This window comes from Syngnathus floridae, chromosome 2 (genome assembly GCF_059516105.1).
Source record: "Syngnathus floridae isolate MCC-2025c chromosome 2, RoL_Sflo_1.0, whole genome shotgun sequence".
NCBI classification, from domain to species: domain Eukaryota; kingdom Metazoa; phylum Chordata; class Actinopteri; order Syngnathiformes; family Syngnathidae; genus Syngnathus; species Syngnathus floridae.
In genome coordinates, this window is record NC_142414.1 from 25,909,165 (window position 1) to 25,928,360 (window position 19,196).

At 41.4% G+C, this 19,196-nt stretch overlaps 5 protein-coding genes across 9 annotated transcripts; all 5 read right to left on the reverse strand.

Moving 5' to 3' along the window:
- Positions 1–283: 283 nt before the first annotated feature.
- LOC148402837 (embryonic polyadenylate-binding protein B-like) lies at positions 284–5,148 on the reverse strand. Of its 3 annotated transcripts, none has more exons than XM_088367768.1 (16): positions 4,989–5,148; positions 4,112–4,316; positions 3,825–4,018; positions 3,398–3,513; positions 3,186–3,325; positions 3,028–3,122; positions 2,424–2,561; positions 2,248–2,343; positions 1,913–2,173; positions 1,755–1,842; positions 1,560–1,679; positions 1,352–1,485; positions 1,113–1,221; positions 801–931; positions 653–728; positions 284–425 (listed from the first exon to the last, which is right to left on the reverse strand). In XM_088367768.1, the coding sequence occupies exons 1-15, from the start codon at positions 5,025–5,027 to the stop codon at positions 654–656; spliced, it is 1,941 nt and encodes a 646-aa protein (XP_088223894.1). In that variant the 5' UTR covers positions 5,028–5,148; the 3' UTR covers positions 284–425; position 653. The 3 variants fall into 3 exon arrangements, with proteins under 3 accessions (XP_088223894.1, XP_088223889.1, XP_088223884.1); XM_088367763.1 differs by having other exon boundaries at positions 1,755–1,845; XM_088367758.1 differs by lacking the exon at positions 4,989–5,148 and having other exon boundaries at positions 1,755–1,845; positions 4,112–4,326.
- Positions 5,149–5,280: 132 nt separating this feature from the next.
- On the reverse strand, positions 5,281–9,982 carry LOC148402838 (14-3-3 protein beta/alpha-1). Its single transcript, XM_088367841.1, has 6 exons — positions 9,814–9,982; positions 8,120–8,416; positions 7,921–8,044; positions 7,676–7,839; positions 7,026–7,121; positions 5,281–6,947 (listed from the first exon to the last, which is right to left on the reverse strand). Exons 2-6 carry the CDS (start codon positions 8,411–8,413, stop codon positions 6,891–6,893), a joined length of 735 nt encoding a protein of 244 aa, XP_088223967.1. The 5' UTR covers positions 8,414–8,416; positions 9,814–9,982; the 3' UTR covers positions 5,281–6,890.
- Positions 9,983–11,014: 1,032 nt separating this feature from the next.
- uqcc5 (ubiquinol-cytochrome c reductase complex assembly factor 5) lies at positions 11,015–11,916 on the reverse strand. Its single transcript, XM_088367855.1, has 2 exons — positions 11,613–11,916; positions 11,015–11,358 (listed from the first exon to the last, which is right to left on the reverse strand). The coding sequence occupies exons 1-2, from the start codon at positions 11,764–11,766 to the stop codon at positions 11,267–11,269; spliced, it is 246 nt and encodes an 81-aa protein (XP_088223981.1). The 5' UTR covers positions 11,767–11,916; the 3' UTR covers positions 11,015–11,266.
- A 350-nt stretch (positions 11,917–12,266) lies between these two features.
- Positions 12,267–15,284, reverse strand: kctd6b (potassium channel tetramerization domain containing 6b). Of its 2 annotated transcripts, XM_088369477.1 has the most exons (4): positions 15,127–15,284; positions 14,204–14,303; positions 13,793–13,895; positions 12,267–13,636 (listed from the first exon to the last, which is right to left on the reverse strand). In XM_088369477.1, the coding sequence occupies exons 2-4, from the start codon at positions 14,221–14,223 to the stop codon at positions 12,950–12,952; spliced, it is 810 nt and encodes a 269-aa protein (XP_088225603.1). In that variant the 5' UTR covers positions 14,224–14,303; positions 15,127–15,284; the 3' UTR covers positions 12,267–12,949. The 2 variants fall into 2 exon arrangements, with proteins under 2 accessions (XP_088225603.1, XP_088225604.1); XM_088369478.1 differs by lacking the exon at positions 13,793–13,895.
- A 457-nt stretch (positions 15,285–15,741) lies between these two features.
- On the reverse strand, positions 15,742–18,623 carry abhd6b (abhydrolase domain containing 6, acylglycerol lipase b). 2 transcript variants are annotated; one of them, XM_088369475.1, is made up of 9 exons: positions 18,469–18,623; positions 18,236–18,367; positions 17,955–18,111; positions 17,154–17,267; positions 16,926–17,058; positions 16,511–16,668; positions 16,387–16,441; positions 16,208–16,308; positions 15,742–16,063 (listed from the first exon to the last, which is right to left on the reverse strand). In XM_088369475.1, the coding sequence occupies exons 2-9, from the start codon at positions 18,358–18,360 to the stop codon at positions 15,884–15,886; spliced, it is 1,023 nt and encodes a 340-aa protein (XP_088225601.1). In that variant the 5' UTR covers positions 18,361–18,367; positions 18,469–18,623; the 3' UTR covers positions 15,742–15,883. The 2 variants fall into 2 exon arrangements, with proteins under 2 accessions (XP_088225601.1, XP_088225600.1); XM_088369474.1 differs by having other exon boundaries at positions 15,742–16,076.
- Positions 18,624–19,196: the final 573 nt, after the last annotated feature.

Sequence of the window (19,196 nt, forward strand, 5' to 3'; positions counted from 1 at the left end):
ATTGCAAATGATCCCTAAATTTGAGTGAATTGTTTTACTTTGGAACTAAAGTATTTGTCATAAATGTCTGTTTAAAATCTGGTTTAAAAGAAATTTTATGTATCAAAGTTAATAGTGGTTACTTGGTATCATTGGTTACTTAATAATTAAGTAATTGTGCTGGTATTGGTCTGAAGGAAAAAAAAAAAAAAAGTGGTATCGAAACTCACCCGGAAATGTTCCATGTTTGGTTTGTTTTACAGTCAGCGTGCTGCTGGAATGTGTTGAAATGACTCAAGACAGGTTTAATGCCTATATTGTGAACTTTATATTATAACAAAAGATGTTACAAAAAGAAAACAGCTTGCCAGTTCCAGCCCTCATACATTTTTCGTTTTTCCTTCCGTTTTGAAATGAATTTTACTCCTCGAGAAACTTGTCAGCACCTGTAAAGAAAACTACATTGTTAGCTTTTAAATAAACATCCAGATGAGCAAACAGGCAAATCATTTGATATCAAAATTTTTGTTGAAGCGAATTAATAACATTCATTGATGTCAGGATTGCACAAAATTAATACTGTAAGTCAGACATGAACACTTGAGGGAGGGGGGGGGGGGTCACATTAGCATCCATCCACTTAAAGAACTTTAACCGAATCAACATGGCTGACCTTAAATGATTCCTCCCTTTTTTGGGGAGCAGACCTTGGCCTGGTGAGCTTGCAAGACAGCAATGGCCTCCTCCACCTGATCCAAAAGAACCCAGAAAAGAATGATTTGAATGTTCTTGCACAATCAGGGAGCAGTGTGACTTCCTGCCTTGGAGTGAAGCGATTCCGGTGATTCCAGCATGTGGAGCAGCTCCGAGTTGTCAATCTCCAGCAGCATTCCAGTGATTTTTCCGGCCAAGCTTGGGTGAAGGGCATGGATCAGAGGGTACAGACGCTCACCTGTAGCACATTGCGCAATATTTCTTCAATTCAATCATTCACAAAATGCTGAGCAATTGATGGTGAGGAACTGGAATGTTCTTCCAAGGCCAAACCAACTGAATCCATTTTTTGTGATCCATATTTGATAGCACATAAGCAATCGCATAGCGTTTTTGTTTGTATATTAGCGATTGACTACCAAAAAGCTGCTTCTGGTCCACAAGTGGAGCTGTAGCCAACATTGAGGTGGTGAGTGGCTCCAGTCCTTGAGCATGCATGGGTGGCTCCAACACAGGAGCAGGAACAACCTAAGGAAATTTGTACATTTTGTATTTGTGAACAGCTGAGACGAAGAAATGAACGACAGATTTAATTTGGTTGATCGTCAGCCAATTATGGTAGGGAGATGTTTCAGGGTTTGGTGACTTGGCTGAGTACCTGTAGTCTGGTTATGGCTGGCATCGAAACGACCCGCTGTGGGTTCCGCATCGCCGACGAGTACTTGAATTGACCGCTCCTTGACGCAGCGGACAGGTCAGCTCGTCCACATGCCGTCTGGGTTCCGATGTTAACTGCTCAACGAAAGGTGTGTTTAAAAGCGCGCCACCCGCATCCCACCCGGCACATACGAGATGCTGTGACCGACTTGTCTTTTGCGTGGAACTGCAGACGCGCGGGGCCTGAGTCGAAGCCTGTCTCATCGTAGCGATGGGAGTGGAGCCCTGGCGAGGGGCGGAGCCGGCGATATACTGGGATGAGTACGGACCTGAAAAGATGCGGGCAGCGGCGTTTGTGTCGAGCTGCGCCTTTGGCGTTTCACGAGCCCGAGTCATCACCTCACCCTGAACTCTCGGCGGCTGTCCTGTCCAGCGAGGCACGAATCTCATGTTGCTGACGGCGTTTTGCTCATAGAAGCCGCGCGTGGTCGTCTGCTGCCAGATCAATTCAGGTGAAACCACCCAAAAAAAATAATATCCCAAGAAATCAACGTGGGCCTACCTGCGGCACAGTCATGTAGTAATTGGTCTGATGGTAGGAATCAATGACGGGACTGTTCAAGCTCCTCAGAGTGGCCAGTCTCTGCATGTATTTGTTGGTGAGAATGGCTTTCCGCTCCTCCCGCCGCTGAGCCAGCGCCACGTACAGGGGCTTGGTAGCGATGATCCTGCCGTTCATCTCCGTTACCGCTTTCGTGGCCTCCTCGGGTGAAGAAAAGCAGACAAAGCCAAAGCCTTTGCTTTGGGAGCCGTCGGTCATGACCTGCGGTAGGCGAGAGGTCGAGCACAATCCAGGAGTTTGGCACTTGGGTGGTTTGACGTACTCATCTCACATACCTTTGCACTCGTTATGGTGCCGTAGGGGGAGAACTCCTTCCGGAGAATCTCATCATCGATGCTATCGTCCAAGTTCTTCACATACAGATTGACACCCTGAAAAGAGACAGTTGTCAAGTTAACGGCCGAGACGGAAGTGATGGCAATGTTTTGAAATAAATTAAATCATCAACGACCTGATAGCGCTGGATGCGGTCCTGCTTGATTTGGTCAAACCTGCGCTTCAGCTCTCCCTGACGTTCCAGCCGCTTTTGAGCCCGTCCGACGTAGAGGAACTTGCCGTTGAGTTCCTTGCCGTTCATCTCCTCCACAGCCTGGCGGAAAACAAAAATGTGTCACCAAGAGGATTTTGCTTCAACAATCACACAGCAGTCGAGTTGTGGTTTAATCATGACTGTTTCATTTCATTTTGTGAGCTTGCTCAAATTCACTTTTATCATTCATTAGAGTCTTTCAAAAGACTGGATGCATCAGCTTCTTCTCATTTTCTTCAAAGCCAGGGGTTAAAAAAAAAAAAAAAAAAGGGAACTCTGGCAAAATAGCTCCATGAAACCAGAAAAAGCAAATCGTCTCAATCCATCAGCTAACAAGTCGAAATTTTGCTAACCACCCACACAAAAAAATCTTGTGTGTTATTATTGCAGTCTCACCATTTTTGCCGAGTTGCTTTTTCCCTGTTGATGTTTGAACATGGACATACTGGCACAATTAAACAAGCAACCAAAAAGCCAGAAAGTAAAATCATGGACATGAACTGGCCACAGAAACTTGCCACGCTACCTTTTGCGCATCCTCGTGGTTAGCGTAGTTGACAAAGCCAAATCCGCGTGAACAACCTTGCTCGTCCTTCATCACGCGTACACTCAGAGTCTTCCCTAAAAGAAGCATCCAGAGATTGAGCTCATTTAGCACAAGCAAAAGTTCCTTTGGATCCTCACCAAATGCAGAAAAGTCATATTTTAGATTCTCATCTGTGTAGTCTTCGCCAAAGTTCTTTATGTAGACATTGGTGAATTTCATGGCTTTACTGCCGAACTCCTGCTCTCGGTCCTTGCGGGACTTGAAGTGGCCGACAAAACTGAAAGAAAAAAAAAAACAGAATTATTACAAAGCTGACAGATCAATGGAAATCAGATATTATTGTACTCACACTTTTCTATCATTCAACAACATTCCATTCATGGTCTTAATGGCGCGGTTTGCGGCTTCTTGAGTCTCAAAGTGAACAAAGCCGTAGCCTTTTGAACCTTTTTCATCACAAACAACCTAGACGGGAAAAAAACTGCATTTACGATTTAGACAATTCATCAATTTTAGCTTCTCTCCATTTTAAACTCACAAAACACTTTAGGAACACACACACAGGCAATATAACGATACTAAATTGAACAAATTATTTCCAATCTGTGAAAAATGCGTTACATTAATATAGCTTAATTGCAACTTAAGACATTTTGAGCTCAATGAATAATCGCTTTTGTTAGTCGTGACTTCAATCAGATTAATTGTGACTATTATTTATTCCAATATCACCCAGCCCGACAACGTATCAATTTAAACCACAACACGGCACTCACCTTGCAGGACAAAATATTGCCAAAGGCTGAGAAGGTATCATATAATGCCTTGTTGTCAATTGTGTCATCCATGTTCTTGATGAAGATGTTGCCCACGCCAGACTTTCTGAGGCCCGGGTCACGTTGAGACCACATTATTCGAATCGGGCGTCCCTTCAGAACATCGTAGTTCATTGTATCCAAAGCACACTCCGCTAAAAGTCCAAAAAACGTTGGAGCGAAATGACATCAAATATTTATACCGAAGTCTGTTTGAATTTGCAAAAAAAAACAAAATGGAACTTCACCATCCGCTGGTTGCTGGAAATTTATGTAAGCATATCCCAAGGACCTCCGCGTGATGATATCACGACACACACGGATTGACATGATTGGCCCAGCAGGAGAAAACTTTTGGTACAGCATGGCCTCCGTAACATCTGGATGCAGGTCCCCGACGTACAAAGAGGCAAGGGGATAAGTCGGTCCACTGTTGTTCATTGTAGATGTTGGCTGGTTTGAGAGAGGAGGAAAAAAACAAGCACCCAGTTTATCAGCCATGCACTAAAGTCAAACAGAAGCTTTGGTGATGTCAAATATTTGTTTTCATTTAAAAAGGGGCAAATAAAGACAGCCTAACATCGGTGACGGCAAAATTAAGTTATAAATAAAATAGATTCAATGTGATATTTTGATTAGCATGGTTTTCTCCATCACGTGATCGCAAATATCCATTGTCATCGAAATTCATTTAGGCCTTTTTTTATACTTTTAAGAACTAAAACTAATGATTGCCTTTTGTCACTTATACTGGCCTAATTCAAAATTATGGTGTGATGGGAGTAAAACTGTGAAGCTTAAAGTATTTTGATGCGGTTCTACAATAACAAACGATACTTCAGTTGAACTTTGCTAGTAGCCCTGACGTATCTTAGCAAAAAAATTAAAAAATAAAGCTAAATTTAATATTAAAAATTTGGTTTGAAACTAGGTGCGGGTTATTAGAGGACTTTCAACAATTTATTTCTTCAAGGTTAAAAAGGAAAAACTAGCGTTTTAAAAATGCCGCGCCCGAACGAAGACTACATGTGCTAATCATATGTTAATGATACTTGACGTATTCGTGGTTCGGAGTGTCTAATTCGTAAATAAAAGGATAAAACCACAAAATGTGCTGTTACTTACAGCTTTTAAAGAGCCCAAAAGTTGGATTTCGTTGGACATTAAGAGTTTCTCTGGTCGAGACGGAGCACATTTCCTCAAAAGCGGGAGGCTATATTCGTTTAATTGCTGCGGAGGAACACCTGCACGACTTCTCAAAGTCACTTAATATGGCTGCCGACTCCGCAACAGAAAGTAGTCCTTGAAAAACCGCCATTCAAATAGGGCCCCCTAGTGGCGTTCACATGCAAAGCACAACTGTGGCCAAAGTTCCGTTTGAGCTTGCTTTGACCACATTATATAAAACGACAATGGCTTATCTTAAACGAAACTTTATTTCACTGAATTGGTCTTTGACACGTTCCTATGTATTACATGTATAGTGAAACTAGAATGGTTTTAAGATACATAAACACAAAGCTAGAGTTACACCAACCATTGTTTATCTCCAAGTCATCGTTGCTTTTTAAGAACTATTCTAAATTTTCACAACCACGTGTGTGCACTGGGTAATAGACTGTTACAGAAGCAATTTTTTTTTTTTTTAGCCATAAGACTTGTCAGTAAAAACAAAGCAAGTAAATACCAGATATACAGACAGGCTTCGTTCCACATTCACTAACTGCATTTTCATCAAGCATAATGAAATGGACTTTTTCTTTTTTTTTTTTTAATGAACAAAACATTTCAATTCCTTGGAGCATTGTCAGAAGAAACAGCGTAATAACGTGGAATGGTGTCTTCAACTACAAGATGTGGAATGTAGTGGTGATACACAGTATTGTGACACTGAGCCTCTTTCCAATGAGATGAAATTGCACCTTCACGTGATTTTCGCGGGTCATCGTTCCGACTTTGTCTGATCTCAACTGGTATTTGCTAACACCGATGGTAAAAATAGAATCGAGAGGCTACGCCGGACACAAAAAGCATTTTGTTGCCGAGACAACGCCTCAAGATGTCATTCTGAAAGCAAGATTGATTAAAGTGAGGTCAACAACTAGTTTTCTGTGGATATTACACACAAAGGATAAAATAACCTGCAGCCACATTAGACGGTACGCATCACTTACGAGTGAGTCAATCTACTTAAGTTTGCAAAAGAGGGGGGTTGGGGGGCGGGGGGGTAATGCCTTTTTTTTTTTTTGAGAGGGAGCCTCGCGATGCAAATGTCTGAATAATGTGAAACGTGATCATTTAAGGGGTCCCTTTCGGTCGAGGCGCATTCCACTCGGATGTCAGTGTCACAATACAGCCTGCCTCCTTACTTTCTGTATGAGCCCACAGCAGAATTGCAGTTAAGTCGAATATGGGATTGTACGTGATTCCGGGAAAAAGTCAAAAAAACGCAAACTGCTCTTGGGGGGTTTGTGAAGCAAATGGAACACCTACCATCACAGTGTTTGCCAGTTTCATTACCATACAATAAAACCCATACAATAAAACCTGTAAATACCATGATGAATCACAATAATAAAAGTAACAAAAAAGAAGCAGGGGGAGGGGGGAAAATGAGCCACAAACGAGCCGGGACAAAGGAATTTGGAAGGACGATTAGAATTCACGACACCCCCCCCCCCGTACACAAGATGTCTCTCAAACAAGTGCGCGCACACAATTTTTTTTTCTTTTTTTACACTCTCACCCGCTCCCCACGAACGTGCAGACGTACACACAGAGCTAACGAAAAACAATACGAATTTCTACAAAATGACTGAACGTACTAACAACTGAAAATGACCCTGTCGCCTCGCAGTGAACTGAGAGGGGTAAACTAGTTGGTCAGGAGCAATTCAGGCTGCTTGTCATACAGAAGAGGGAGGGGCTGATGGAGTGGAAGGAGGGAAGGGGAGAGGGGGGGGGGGATGTATATAAGCTGTCTGTGTTTTAAGATAAGAGTGTATGTGGATTAACAGTGCAATTCCTTTAGTTTTCCCCTTCTCCGGTCTCCCCCTCGTCGCCCTGATTTTCTGATGTCCACAGCTGCAAAGAAACAAGAGGCACATTTGAAGTTGTCATGTCAGAGCTGTGGAGTGAACGACGAGGCGCCATCGGACTCACAGTCAAGTTGTCCCTTAGTAGCTGCATGATCAGGGTGCTGTCTTTGTAAGAGTCCTCGTTCAAAGTGTCAAGCTCGGCGATGGCTTCATCGAATGCCTGAAAAGGAAGGAGATTTGTTTCTTAAAACGGGAGCAAAGAGTACGTCGTACTCGATCGGTCACTTTACGCCGATATAGTTTCATACTTAAAATGAAATTATTGGTAGGGCATAAGAAGTCTCATTTAATATAGTCAGTCTTTTCCCCATTCAAAGTTGTTAACAATAGTTCTTTGTGGCGTGAGCATATTTGCCTGATCAAACATGGCGCAAGATGGGCGTGACCACAGCCAACCTTTTCATTTGTGTAGCATTTGTTTGCCTCAGTATGTCTCACTTTTGATAAATAGAACGTTTGTTTTGAACACTTATCACACCTCTGTTCGATTATTGTGTTTTTGCTTTTAAAACGAGTCTCGCCTTAGGAGTCACTCGTCAGGCTGCCAACGCTGCCCTCTGTTGGTCAGAGTTAAACATTGCATCCTCTTAACCAGTAATACTGCATTAAAGTCCCCCCTCGTTATAATTATTTTTTTTTACTTCTCTAGAGACATTTTGCCTCGATTGACTGCAGAGGGCACTTGGTGTCATCAAAAAAAAAAAAAGTTCACACCGTCTTTGCCAGACTGCAGGCCTTTTCTGGGTTGTTCTGGATCTCATAATAGAAGACAGAGAAGTTGAGGGCCAAGCCAAGCCTAATGGGGTGTGTTGGCTGCATATCCCCCTTGCTAATGTCGAAAGCTTGCTGGTATGCTTGCTGGGAATTATCGACGGTATCTGGAGACATAAAATTTTTTTTTTTTGTTATGGTTATTGAGAGTTTTACCAAACAATGCTAACAATCACATCCTTCCTTACCCTTCTTAGCATCTCCGGATGCCACCTCAGACAGGTATCTATAATAGTCGCCCTTCATTTTCAGATAGAACACCTTGCCTTCGGAACTCCCGGCGTTGACAATAAGGTACTTGTCCAGAAGCCCCTGAAAAATCAGCGTTTGAGATCGTCAGAGCAAATGAAAGGTCAAAAACGGCATGGGAAAGTCGAACTGTCTTACCAGCACATCGTGGCAGATTTCCTGCAGCTCAGATTCGATCTTCTCCCGATATTCACGAGCCATCTGCTTCTTCTTGTCATTGCCTTCAATTTTCTGCTCAATGCTGGAGATGACGCGCCAGGATGAGCGGCGCGCTCCGACCACATTCTTGTAGGCAACCGAGAGAAGGTTGCGCTCCTCGTTTGACAGCTCCGTACTTTGCTCCGTCACACTCTTCATGGCTGCGGCCATGTCGTCATAGCGCTCAGCCTGCTCGGCAAGCTTGGCATTCTGTACCAGGTCGTTCTTGTCCATTTTCTAGTTTGGAGGATAGAAAATGTTAGTCAATGTAGATCAATGTAAAGTCCATCATTCTAAATTAAATGCATTTTTATTATTGTAGAAATGTCTGCTGTGGAAAATGAATAACTTATACTTAATTGTTGTCAAAATTATTACGAATAACGTACTTTTTAAAACTGGACACTTTATATTAATTAGTGACTTTGTACTTTTGTATTCACTGTGTTTTAAAATCTTGGCCAATTAAAATGATCCTGATAGTATTCCCTTATATATTGATTTTGCTTAGATTTTTCGCATGGGAAAAAATATGTGCACTGCTTTGTAAATTTAGAGAAGCAGTGATTTCTTGAACCCATCAAAAAATTGTACATTCACAAGTGAAATTTAGGGAAAATTGTCCAGAAACGACTACAATATCATTTACGAAAGAAGGTATTTGGTCGAAGAGTGCGGATGAGCGCCGCAAACTGGGCCCCTTGGCAAGTGGGTCAACCTTGCATTTGCTCAAGTTAGCCTCAAGCTAATTACAAGCGCACTACCCAATGGTGTCCGTTAGCTCAATTTTGGCAGGAAAAAAAAATACCAGTCTATAAATAGCTGCTTATCCCGATTCCTTCTATGTAGGAAATACTCGCACGACGAGCTAATTAACATTTTACCATTCAAAAATGAAAAGCATTTCTACAAGCACCCGCATCCATTTTAATGCTGTTCAAAGCTAATGTTGCTAACGGCGCTAGCGTAATGACACATTTGATTAACAGATATTAACGACGTAAATCCGTTTGTTACATTTCCATTGCCATCGAGCATTTAATAAAGGAGACCCAATGCTAGTATGGATGAAATTCGTCCGATGCATGTCGTTCAGCTAACGGAGCGGCCTGATGTACCGAATATCTACAACGTTCCGTTAGCTAGGCCACAGAAATAAGGTGGATTTAAAAAAAAAAAAAAAAACTAACGCAGTCACGTTCTTGACAATTTGTTACAAATATGGAGATAACGGTGCACGGCGCTGCTTGGATGAGGAGTTAAAATCACAGCGGTGGTTTTATTTTTTGGAAATATGAAAACCTTTTTTTTTTCCCCGTCCGCTATCCAACACAACACGGCCCGCTAAGCGAGCGCCCGTCAGTACAAAGTGTCACGGAATCGGAACGGAGGCTATGGTGTCGTTGGCTGGCGAGCTAGCCAATAGCATTAGCAGGCTAGCTAGTGTTAATGCTAACGCTAGTTAGCCTTTGACGAAGCCCAAGCTAGGTTGATGATGATGGCTCCTCAAAAAGGATTCAATTGGCCGCGACGGGGGAAAAAAACAGCATCGGAAATTGGCATCTGCACATAAGACTGTGATTACAGCTACGGTCTAAAATGAAAAACGTCTTCCCCGAGTTGGACACACTTACAATATCGGCGACTTTTAATCCTGATTATTCTCAACTCTCCGTTAGACGTTTTAATGCCTCCGTGCTCCCGTCGCGCTCGGCGTATATCTCAGGGCAGAACCACTTCCGTTATGCCGCTACTTGCATTTCCTCTTTTCTCGCCACACATCTGCCTTACGTAAGACATTACGACGCTCATGACAAGAAATATAGAAATCGGATTGTCCAGCTCGTCACGTTGTGTGTGTTTTTTAAAATCATTATTATTCGATTGCTAATCTCACGAGACGACCTTGTTATATGAACGTCATTTTACTGTTGTCTTTGTACCTTAAAGTCAGACAGTTTATTGGTCACAGCAAAGACATTTCAAAGGTCAAGGTCAGCAATCAGATCTTTAATTAATCTTCTTTTGGGGGAGAGTTTGTTTAAATTGGAGGACATTTCTGCCTGCCAACCGTGCATTCAAAGAAAAACACGCTTGTATAAATTATAATTGTCCTGAGTCATAACATCCATCCATTTTGTACATTGCTAATTTCCACTGGTTTCAAGGGTGACTTAACGAGTTGCTGCTTGACGAGAGGTAAAGTACACCCTGGATTGGTCGCCAGCCATTCACAGGGGCACGTATAGAGATGAACACAGCTACATTCGAGTGAGATCGTTTTCTGACTTTTATTTTTTTGAAAGTATCCAGCAGAAACCTTCATAAGGGACAGGGAAGACATGCTAATTCCATTCAGGAAGCCCTGAGCCTGGATTCAAACAGTCTCAGTGTTTGAGGCAGCTGTGCCACAATGATCACTCAATATTATGCAAAATATCAATATTTGTTTGTCCCTCATTTGATATGGGTCATTCCTGACTATCTGTGCCAATCTGTACCCATTTACTGAAAACATTTAATCATGACACAAAATTAGCACAATATAATACCTATTTTTCTATTGGTCATAATTAACTTGGTTTTCTTTTTCTTTTCCACCCAGATGTCCTTTTAAATGCTCCAAGGCACATTTTTACTTTCAGAGCTATATTTTAGTGATGGTATAATGAAGCTTTGAATTGAATTCATTGTTGTATTTTTTTTTTACTTCCATTCCTAGAAAACCATGAAACATTATTTTAAGCATACTATTCAAAACAATTCAAGCTTTATCATATACATTGTTGATCACAAGAAATGACCAAAAAAATCAACTTAATTTGTCATGTATAATATAGTATATAGCACTTTATTATAGACATTCTTTGCAGGTCTTTGCAGGCGCATTTTATATTTAAAGTCTCATCAACACACCTCACAAATGATTATAAACATACAATGTCATTCATTTAAAATGTGAACTACATAAATGAGAAACTGTGCATGATCGTCCCATAACTTGATGGATTTTAGATGTGTGCTCCTGTGGCAAAATTCCAAAGGATGTGTCCATGATGAAATGTATCAAGTCCACACAAGCGTCCTTCACTTGGCTGAGGGCTCATTCACAGCTGTGCCACCATCTGCTACTTTTTGCTGGTACTCCCTCTCGGATTGTTTTCTTCTGTAGACGTCATCTGATAAGAAAAGAATGTAGATGAGACAGCAATCAAGTCAATCATAATGTTCAGGTGATCCCAGGACATGTTCTGCTACCCACCTCATGACATTTCAAACAATGAATGCACAAAATGCTACCGTTGCAACATTATAGTCAGCCTAAAACAAAATGTAGCTGAAGTAAAAGTTATGATTTGAAATTCCAAATAGTTTGTGTGTTTTTTCCCCTCTTACTCCTCTTATTTGTGTGACCTTGCCAAGTTGCACTTACAGAACGTTTCTTTTCCTATTCTCACGTTGATCATGATCCACTCCATGACACCTCCAATGCAAAAAAAGACTGGAAGAAATCGATACGGACCAAAACGACGTTTCCCAGGAAAGAGACCCAAAAAATACCGTAGTGTTGTACTCCTTTGAAGCATCCCGAACAACCGTATAAGTTTAAATAGATATAAATATGGTATTGCAGTATGGTCGTTTCGTAAATGCTCTTCCCACAAAAGGTGCGCTTGTTTTATTCTCTCACCAAAAAAAGAAACACGGGCGTTATAGGGCTGATTGTGAACGTGTCTTCGAAACGCAGCAACAGTACTTAAACAGTGCAAGCGCACCCATAACTGACGTCATATCCGGCAGCCCAGCGTTTATTTTCCGTTTAAACTAAACTTCTAATATCCAAGCGGGATTAATTCAATTATTGACAGTTTAAACGGTTATATTTAAAATAACCTCTGGCCGCAGTTGTAAATAAGAAATTGTTAATTGTTTGCCTTGGTAAATAAAGGTTAAATAAAATAAAATTTAAAAAAAAACTAATATATTTTATTCGTTATTGACTAAATAGGACTTCCTATACTAGAGAACAGCAATAAAATTTTATTGCAAGTGACAACCGAATTGTTGAATTAAAAAAAAAAAAAAGTTCAACCTTTGATATACTGGATTTATTGATGGCAATTGTAACAGCATGACACAAAACTGCAAACATACATCTAAACAGATACTTAAACACATGCAACAACTACACAGGACAGAAGTACCATTAAGAATATAAACAGCTAAGAGCACCATGGGCTCACCAGAATTGGCTTCCAAGGTCGAGTATATATATTTATATACAAATTTATTTCTAGACGGAATAACGCACGAGGCAAAATGCAACATTTCAACAAAGTGCCACTAGGAAAAGGTTTCCAAGAGCCCTCAAACACAAGAAGGTTGTTGAAGCCCAAAACGAGCATCCAACACTTCCTATTTTTGGCTTCATCAAACGCACCGCACAGCAAGACAAGGGCAAGTCAGACATATAAAAACATCCACGCGCAGGCAGCAAGTCGGCCATTACAACTTTGCGGGGTAATAACTGTGGAATGTATTGCTCATTTCAAAATGTAAAACATACAAACATTGGCATTACATATTGCCTAATATCTTTATCATGGCTCATTTTGTTTCTTTTTCTCAAGGTCTCCTTTATTCATCTTCACTTTGTTCTCAGTCATGTCTTTTTGATCATCTTTTAAACTATTACTTGTTTGACACATCAGAATCGATCGTGGCCAAAAAAAAAAAAATCCCTTTATGATATGACACGGCGGCAACAAATCAATCTTCCACTATTTGAGCCGGTCGACAGAAAGTCCAGTGATGCTCCACCGTGTTCTCGTTGGCCCGCTCGCTCATGTGGTGCACACGCGTGTTTCGAATGGTAAAGCCTTGTTTCATGATGTAGTCCATGAGATGAACCCGCAGGGACACCTCCTGGTGATAGTCACACGGCCCGAAGGTGAAGGACACCTGGCAGTCTCTGGTGTCCATCATGTGTTTGTTCCACTTGGTGAAGTTGTTGGAAATGCCCTCGAGGAGGGCGTGGACCTTCGTGGTGATGGTCAGCTGTGTGATGATGACGGCTACTGGGTTGGAGTACTTGGACAGTTTGCGTGTGCTGGAAAGCTCCACGACCTGCTCGAAGATGTCCGGAGGGTACAGCGGCTTGGGATCGCTCAGGCAATGGATCAAGGGTTCAATTTGATAGAAGTCGGCTTCTTTTCTCAGAAGGTCTGTCTCTGTGAAGTCAGCCGGGAGGGTGAGCTCCGACGTCCGCAGGAAGTTCAGGATGTACCTGAAGAGCGTCCCGTCGCGGTCAATGAAGTAATTTCCCTGGGAGTCGCGGGCTGTTGGGAAGTCTCCCCGGAACATGGCGCCCAGCATGGAGTCGGGATAACGCTGCAGCGTGGACAAGCTGGTTGTGTACAGGTGACCTCCGACGTTTAAGGTGACGGGAGTAGTCATCTGAAGCAAAGGTGAGAGAGGGAAGATCTTTTTGATGCATTTCGACAAGCCAAGGGAATTAAATCAGAAGGGCTGCACCGATATGAATGTCGGTCCCTGCGTCTCGGGGGAAAAAAAAAAAAAAGCTCCGATGCTGAAGCACTGATACCACTTTACCTTACAGGCAGGTGGAGTAGAAGCCATGCCAGCTGTGTTGAAGAACTTAAACCAGGGTTGGGCAACTGGTGGACTGCATGCATGACCACACTTTGAGTGGCCCCTTAATTAATCCATTTAAAAAAAAAAAAAAAAAAGGGGGGGGGGGGGTTGAGTTTGTTGTAATGTCAAAGGATGTAATGTCAAAGGAGTATCTGTACTAGGTATCGGTACGTACTCAAATGTAAATACTTGAGTTTGAGTAAACGTGGTATCTGTGCTTCCCTGTTTATCTAAAATCGACTACATTTTGATTTCTTGTAATGATACCAATAATGCAATTTATTTTTTAGGTGCACAGTATTCAATCAAACAGTAAAATCAAGAATGTAAAGACATGCTTGGATGATAGGGCTTGCAAGTCTCACTTACCCTATGGCCCCAGCCTCCATTATCCATTTGTAGACAAATACCCACTTGGTCAGGACCCGAAACAGAGCGACAAACGTGGTTTGGCTCAATTCACTTCCAACTGTAAAACAAAAAATACAAGCCGGTTGAGTAATGTGATTAATTCATGTGATGTAGCAGTTCAAATTTGTTTCCAAATTAAATGTGCTTATGACATCACATAGCATCAAAAGACAGTAAAATGATAAAATATCAATACGTACATATGCTTAACCTTATTTGAATAGAGGGTGAGGATTGGTTGTCCAAAAATAATTTCACCCCCCCCCCCCATAAAAAAATTAGGTCATGTTAATAAAATTATTTAAGATGATTTTATTGTATTTTTTAAAACATCATAATGTTTGTTTTCTTAATGTTTTTAATGTTTATTATAAGGCATTTTGAATTGTCTAGTCGACTACATGACATGAAGTGTGCTATACAAATATGTCTTTCCTAGTTTTGGAGCTGAAACACATAAATCGTATTTCCATTCATTTCAATAGCAAACAATACCTCGGTTCAAGTTTCAAACGTTCCCATGGACTTCTTAACTCGAGGTTCCACTGTTTGGACAATTTAGATGATTCAATAATCTTAAATATGCGCGTTTTAGTAATACGCGAGATCATCCACAGAGGACGGTACGGATTCGAACCCCCGTCCTCAAAACTTTAAGACGAATAATCAAACCACTAGTCCACTATGTCTCCCACAATCTCTCTTTGCCAATGCAAGCGAATGCTGCTTCGATTTAAGCGCAAAGCATTGCAAATGTGAACTTTTATTGCTAAGGCTACTAGCTAGCCCGCTAGCTAGTGAGGCTAGCGAGCTGATGTTACGGACTCAGAATTCAAGTAGCTCATTTGAAATGTGAGAGAAACGATGAAATTCGAGCTCACCGACTGGCTCTTTTCGATTACGTCCTTTCGTCCCAACAGAGGAGCCCGAGCGAGGTTGACGTTGAGCGGTGCTGATGCCAGCCAGTGAGTGATGTTCACCGCAGCCAAGCAGACATGCACGCGCAGTCGCGTATGCACGCGCACGGATTTGTCCTGCCCGTTTACACGCAGCTTTACGGTAAAGCCGATTTCAAAATAAAAGGTACATCGTACCGTATTCTCTGTGTATCCCAAGTCAAATATAATCAGATGACTTACTAATTTCTTAGCAGGAATTAATGAATGATCTACTTAGCATATTTAGACAAAGATGTAAATTTTGGAGAGCTTTGTCTTTATCCATGTTTTGAGGTCAGGGTTCACACCTGGGCTCCAGCTTTCCTGTGTGGAGTTTGCACAGTCTCCCTGTGCTTGCGTAGATTTTCACCAGCACCCTCCCACATTCCAAAAAAACATGAATGTTCTCTGTGACTTGCTGGTGGACCACCCCAAGGTGCACTCAAAGTGCCCTAAAGTCTGAAGCTGACATTTGAACCCAGAACCGAGAGGCACATATGCTAACCGACAATATTTACCCAGTTACTAAAACTGCAAAGCTGTAATCATACAACAAGAGACTATGCACATGGATTTTATAAATTACCGTAAATTCTCGACTATTGCACAAAGTTCTGCAGTCAAATCAAGCACAGTAACTTTAACCCCCACATTTTCTTTCTCTTATTTATTATTAACTACACAAAACCCCAATTTAATTTCAGGATGATTTCTTTGCGCCTCCTCTCGCTTCTTGCTGCAGGATGATGAACTCGAGGATGAGTTTGGCTGTGCGACAAGGCTTCTCCATCACCACAGAGTGGCCACAGTTCTCCAGCAGGTCCACTCTGCATCCTGGTAACATTTCTGTAATGACCGTGGCTCCAGACACATCCACCACCTGAAGAAACACCCTTAATTGGAATTAATTGGAATTAATAAACCCTGGCAATGGATTTTTTAAATGAATTAATCAAATGTTGCACGTAATCTTCGATCAGTGGCTCATTAAGCGGCAAAATAGAGTTTACTCGACTTTACCTACCTGATCCCGTTTGCCCCATATCACCTGCACAGGTGCAGTGATAAGATGCAAATGTTCCTGTAAAGCATATCTGGATTTCTCACTCACAATCTCGAGAAACACTGTTTAACAAAAGGAAAGGCAATCACTACTGTGTTTCATGGAGACACCAACATTTCAGACCATTCGAATGAACTAACCTTCTTCATAAAAAGAGTTGTGAGGCTCTCGGACATCCACAAGTCCTTGGAGAATCTAAAGAACATGAAAGCTTGAAATGTATTGAACACGTTTTTAATAAAAAAAAAAAAGACTGAATCTGACCTGCTGAGGTATCTTAAAGCGAACATGTGAACACAGCCTGAACATGTCCTGCATCTCCTCAGGTGTGGTTGGGATGAGTGGAATATTCAGTGTGTAATTGCTACGCTCCAGATCTTGCAGATGATTATCAAACTTGGTCTCACATGGATGTTTGATACCTTTAGGAACATCATAAACTTTGATATGAATGGCTACACTATATGTGATTGTTTTAATGAGCCGCCCAAGAATAATTCAGTTGGCATGACAGAATTAGACTCAGTGGATCAAAAAAGAAAAAAAGACAACAAATTTGGTTTAGCACTAAATGATGAAAGATCATCTGAAGGTGTCGTGCTTGTCTGATTGGATCTCAATGCAGCATTTGATGCAATGGCCATGTCTACATTATTATTGGCACATACAAGATATTTACCATCTGGACAAATGAGCGTCATGCTGCAAATTTCTCTTGGGTAAGTGGCGGCGTACACCCCGGCGACATTCCCCCCCATGGAGGTCCCAACCACATGGAAAGGTTTCCGGTTCAAGCGAATGGTTCCCACAAACTGAGAAAAAAATGATGCACCAAAACTGACTTTTACAGTGAAAACATCTCATCAGCCAAATATATTGCGTTGTATATTTTTTTTCCAGTGTAAACCTGATGAATTCTCCTGGCCTGCCCCACGATGGAATAATCCTCTGCGTTGGTCCGGGTCGTACCCTCGTGGCCTGGCATGTCCACGCATACGATGTGTAGATGTTTTGGCAGGTACTGATAAAAAGAGCATAGCTCAGTATATTATGTATTATTTTTAACCAACACGATATTCCCGTACTCTTCAAACCTGGTAACACCCTGAGACAAAGGCCGGGATGCCTCAAAGAGAAGTACCGTATTTTCCGGACTATAAGGCGCTCCTAAAAACCTAAAAATTTCTCCAAAACCAACAGTGCGCCTTATAGTCCGGTGCGCCTTATATATGGACCGAATTCCTAAATTTAAACTGTCCCGAAGCATTATGTCATGAAATCAATCATAAGTGGCCCGCTGAAGACTATGAATCATGAATCAAAAAGACTATAGATCGTTATTTTGTGATTATAAAGTAATTTGTAATTAATGTAAGTAAATGTAAAGACTTGTTTTAACACATTATGTCAACCATTTTTCTGTAAGATGACTCTCACCATGCTACCATGCTAACCGCTATGTAGCCTTGAGGCTAAAAAAAAGTCAATCAAGCTGTCAGCTACTTTCAGTTTTATTTTCACTTGTCTTCACACATTGTTAAATCAACTGTTTAGCTTTTATCTCAGCAAAAACAAACAAAGCTAACAGCTCAGGTTTGTGCTGACAAAATAAACAAAAATTGGTCTTGCATTTTAAGCATGACTTGTCCTTGACCTCCAACATGGAGGATAAACAATCAATCACATTGCCACGTCACTTTTGTCTGACCTTGACAAGTGTGAGCCAAGTGTCTTTGTGAGTCGAGAAGCTGTGCAGCATCAAAATGGAGGGCCTCATTCCGGGCTTGCCTCGGCAGGAGTAACAGAAACGGTAGCCTCGGCAATCTGCATAGTGGACCTGGAGACCCAGAGTCCTCCTCCAGTACCTTCACAAGAGCATCAGAATTTCATACATCACAATTTTAAGCATCCAAACATTCTAATCCGTATTATCCGTGACCCCTTTCTAAATCATAATAAGAAACAGCACGAGTAACTTATCGACCTTACCAATAGTAGACTTTAATGAGTGCCGAGGGCCACAAGAGGAAGGAAGCCACGAATGCCAAAAGTGGAATAGCCAGCGTTCCCCCAGCAATTATCAACAGATTCACAAGGTCTAATTCAGCTGCCATGTCTTTCCTGGGTTAATCATAATGATTAAGCGTGTGATTTATCGTAGGATGATTGATCAAAAGTTTCACAAAGCTTTCCAAACGAGGCTCTAAAAAAAGCCGACTTACTATTCTGTCGATTTTCCTTCCTCGATTGTCGTCACAGGGCAGGATGAACTCTTTAAATCATATTTTTTTCATAACTTGAAAGAGTGTCAATTTGAATTCCAGAAATGTAGAATAGCTTCATCCCTGCGCTAGGCAGTTAGCCCTCGCAGATTATCCCGGCTCTAGATAAACTTATTGATTAATAGTCATCACCAGGGAAGAAAACTGGGCCACTAGAATATTCGCTCGTTCTTTTAAAGTGAACGCACAAGTTGGAACTTTACAAATGATGCCAACATTTTGCAATTTGCTGTTCAAAACTTGTTCATGAAATACGGAATTGTGTTTGATTGGGGATTTTTGAACGATTTAGGATTCAAGTACTAAATGCACCACTGGGTGTCATGAGTGTGCATTTTACTGATGAAGTGTCGCTTGAGGCAACCAGTGTGCTACCTCTATCCCACTTGAGCTATCAAAATAATGGTTTTACAAAATAGTTTTGAAAAAAAACAATACGCACATACTTGCATAAGCTATTTTTAATAATGCTTCATGCTGACTGAATTTTTTAAACACATCTCGTTTAATTGACGATCAAACAGCAAATACAATGTGTTGCGTAATAAACATGGAGTTGAAATAATCCAGTATATTGTTGGAAATTGTTGTATTCAAGCTACACGGCTAAGAATTAGCCTGCTATTTGCTGATGGCGTGCAGAACTGACATTCTGCTGCAACCCTGGA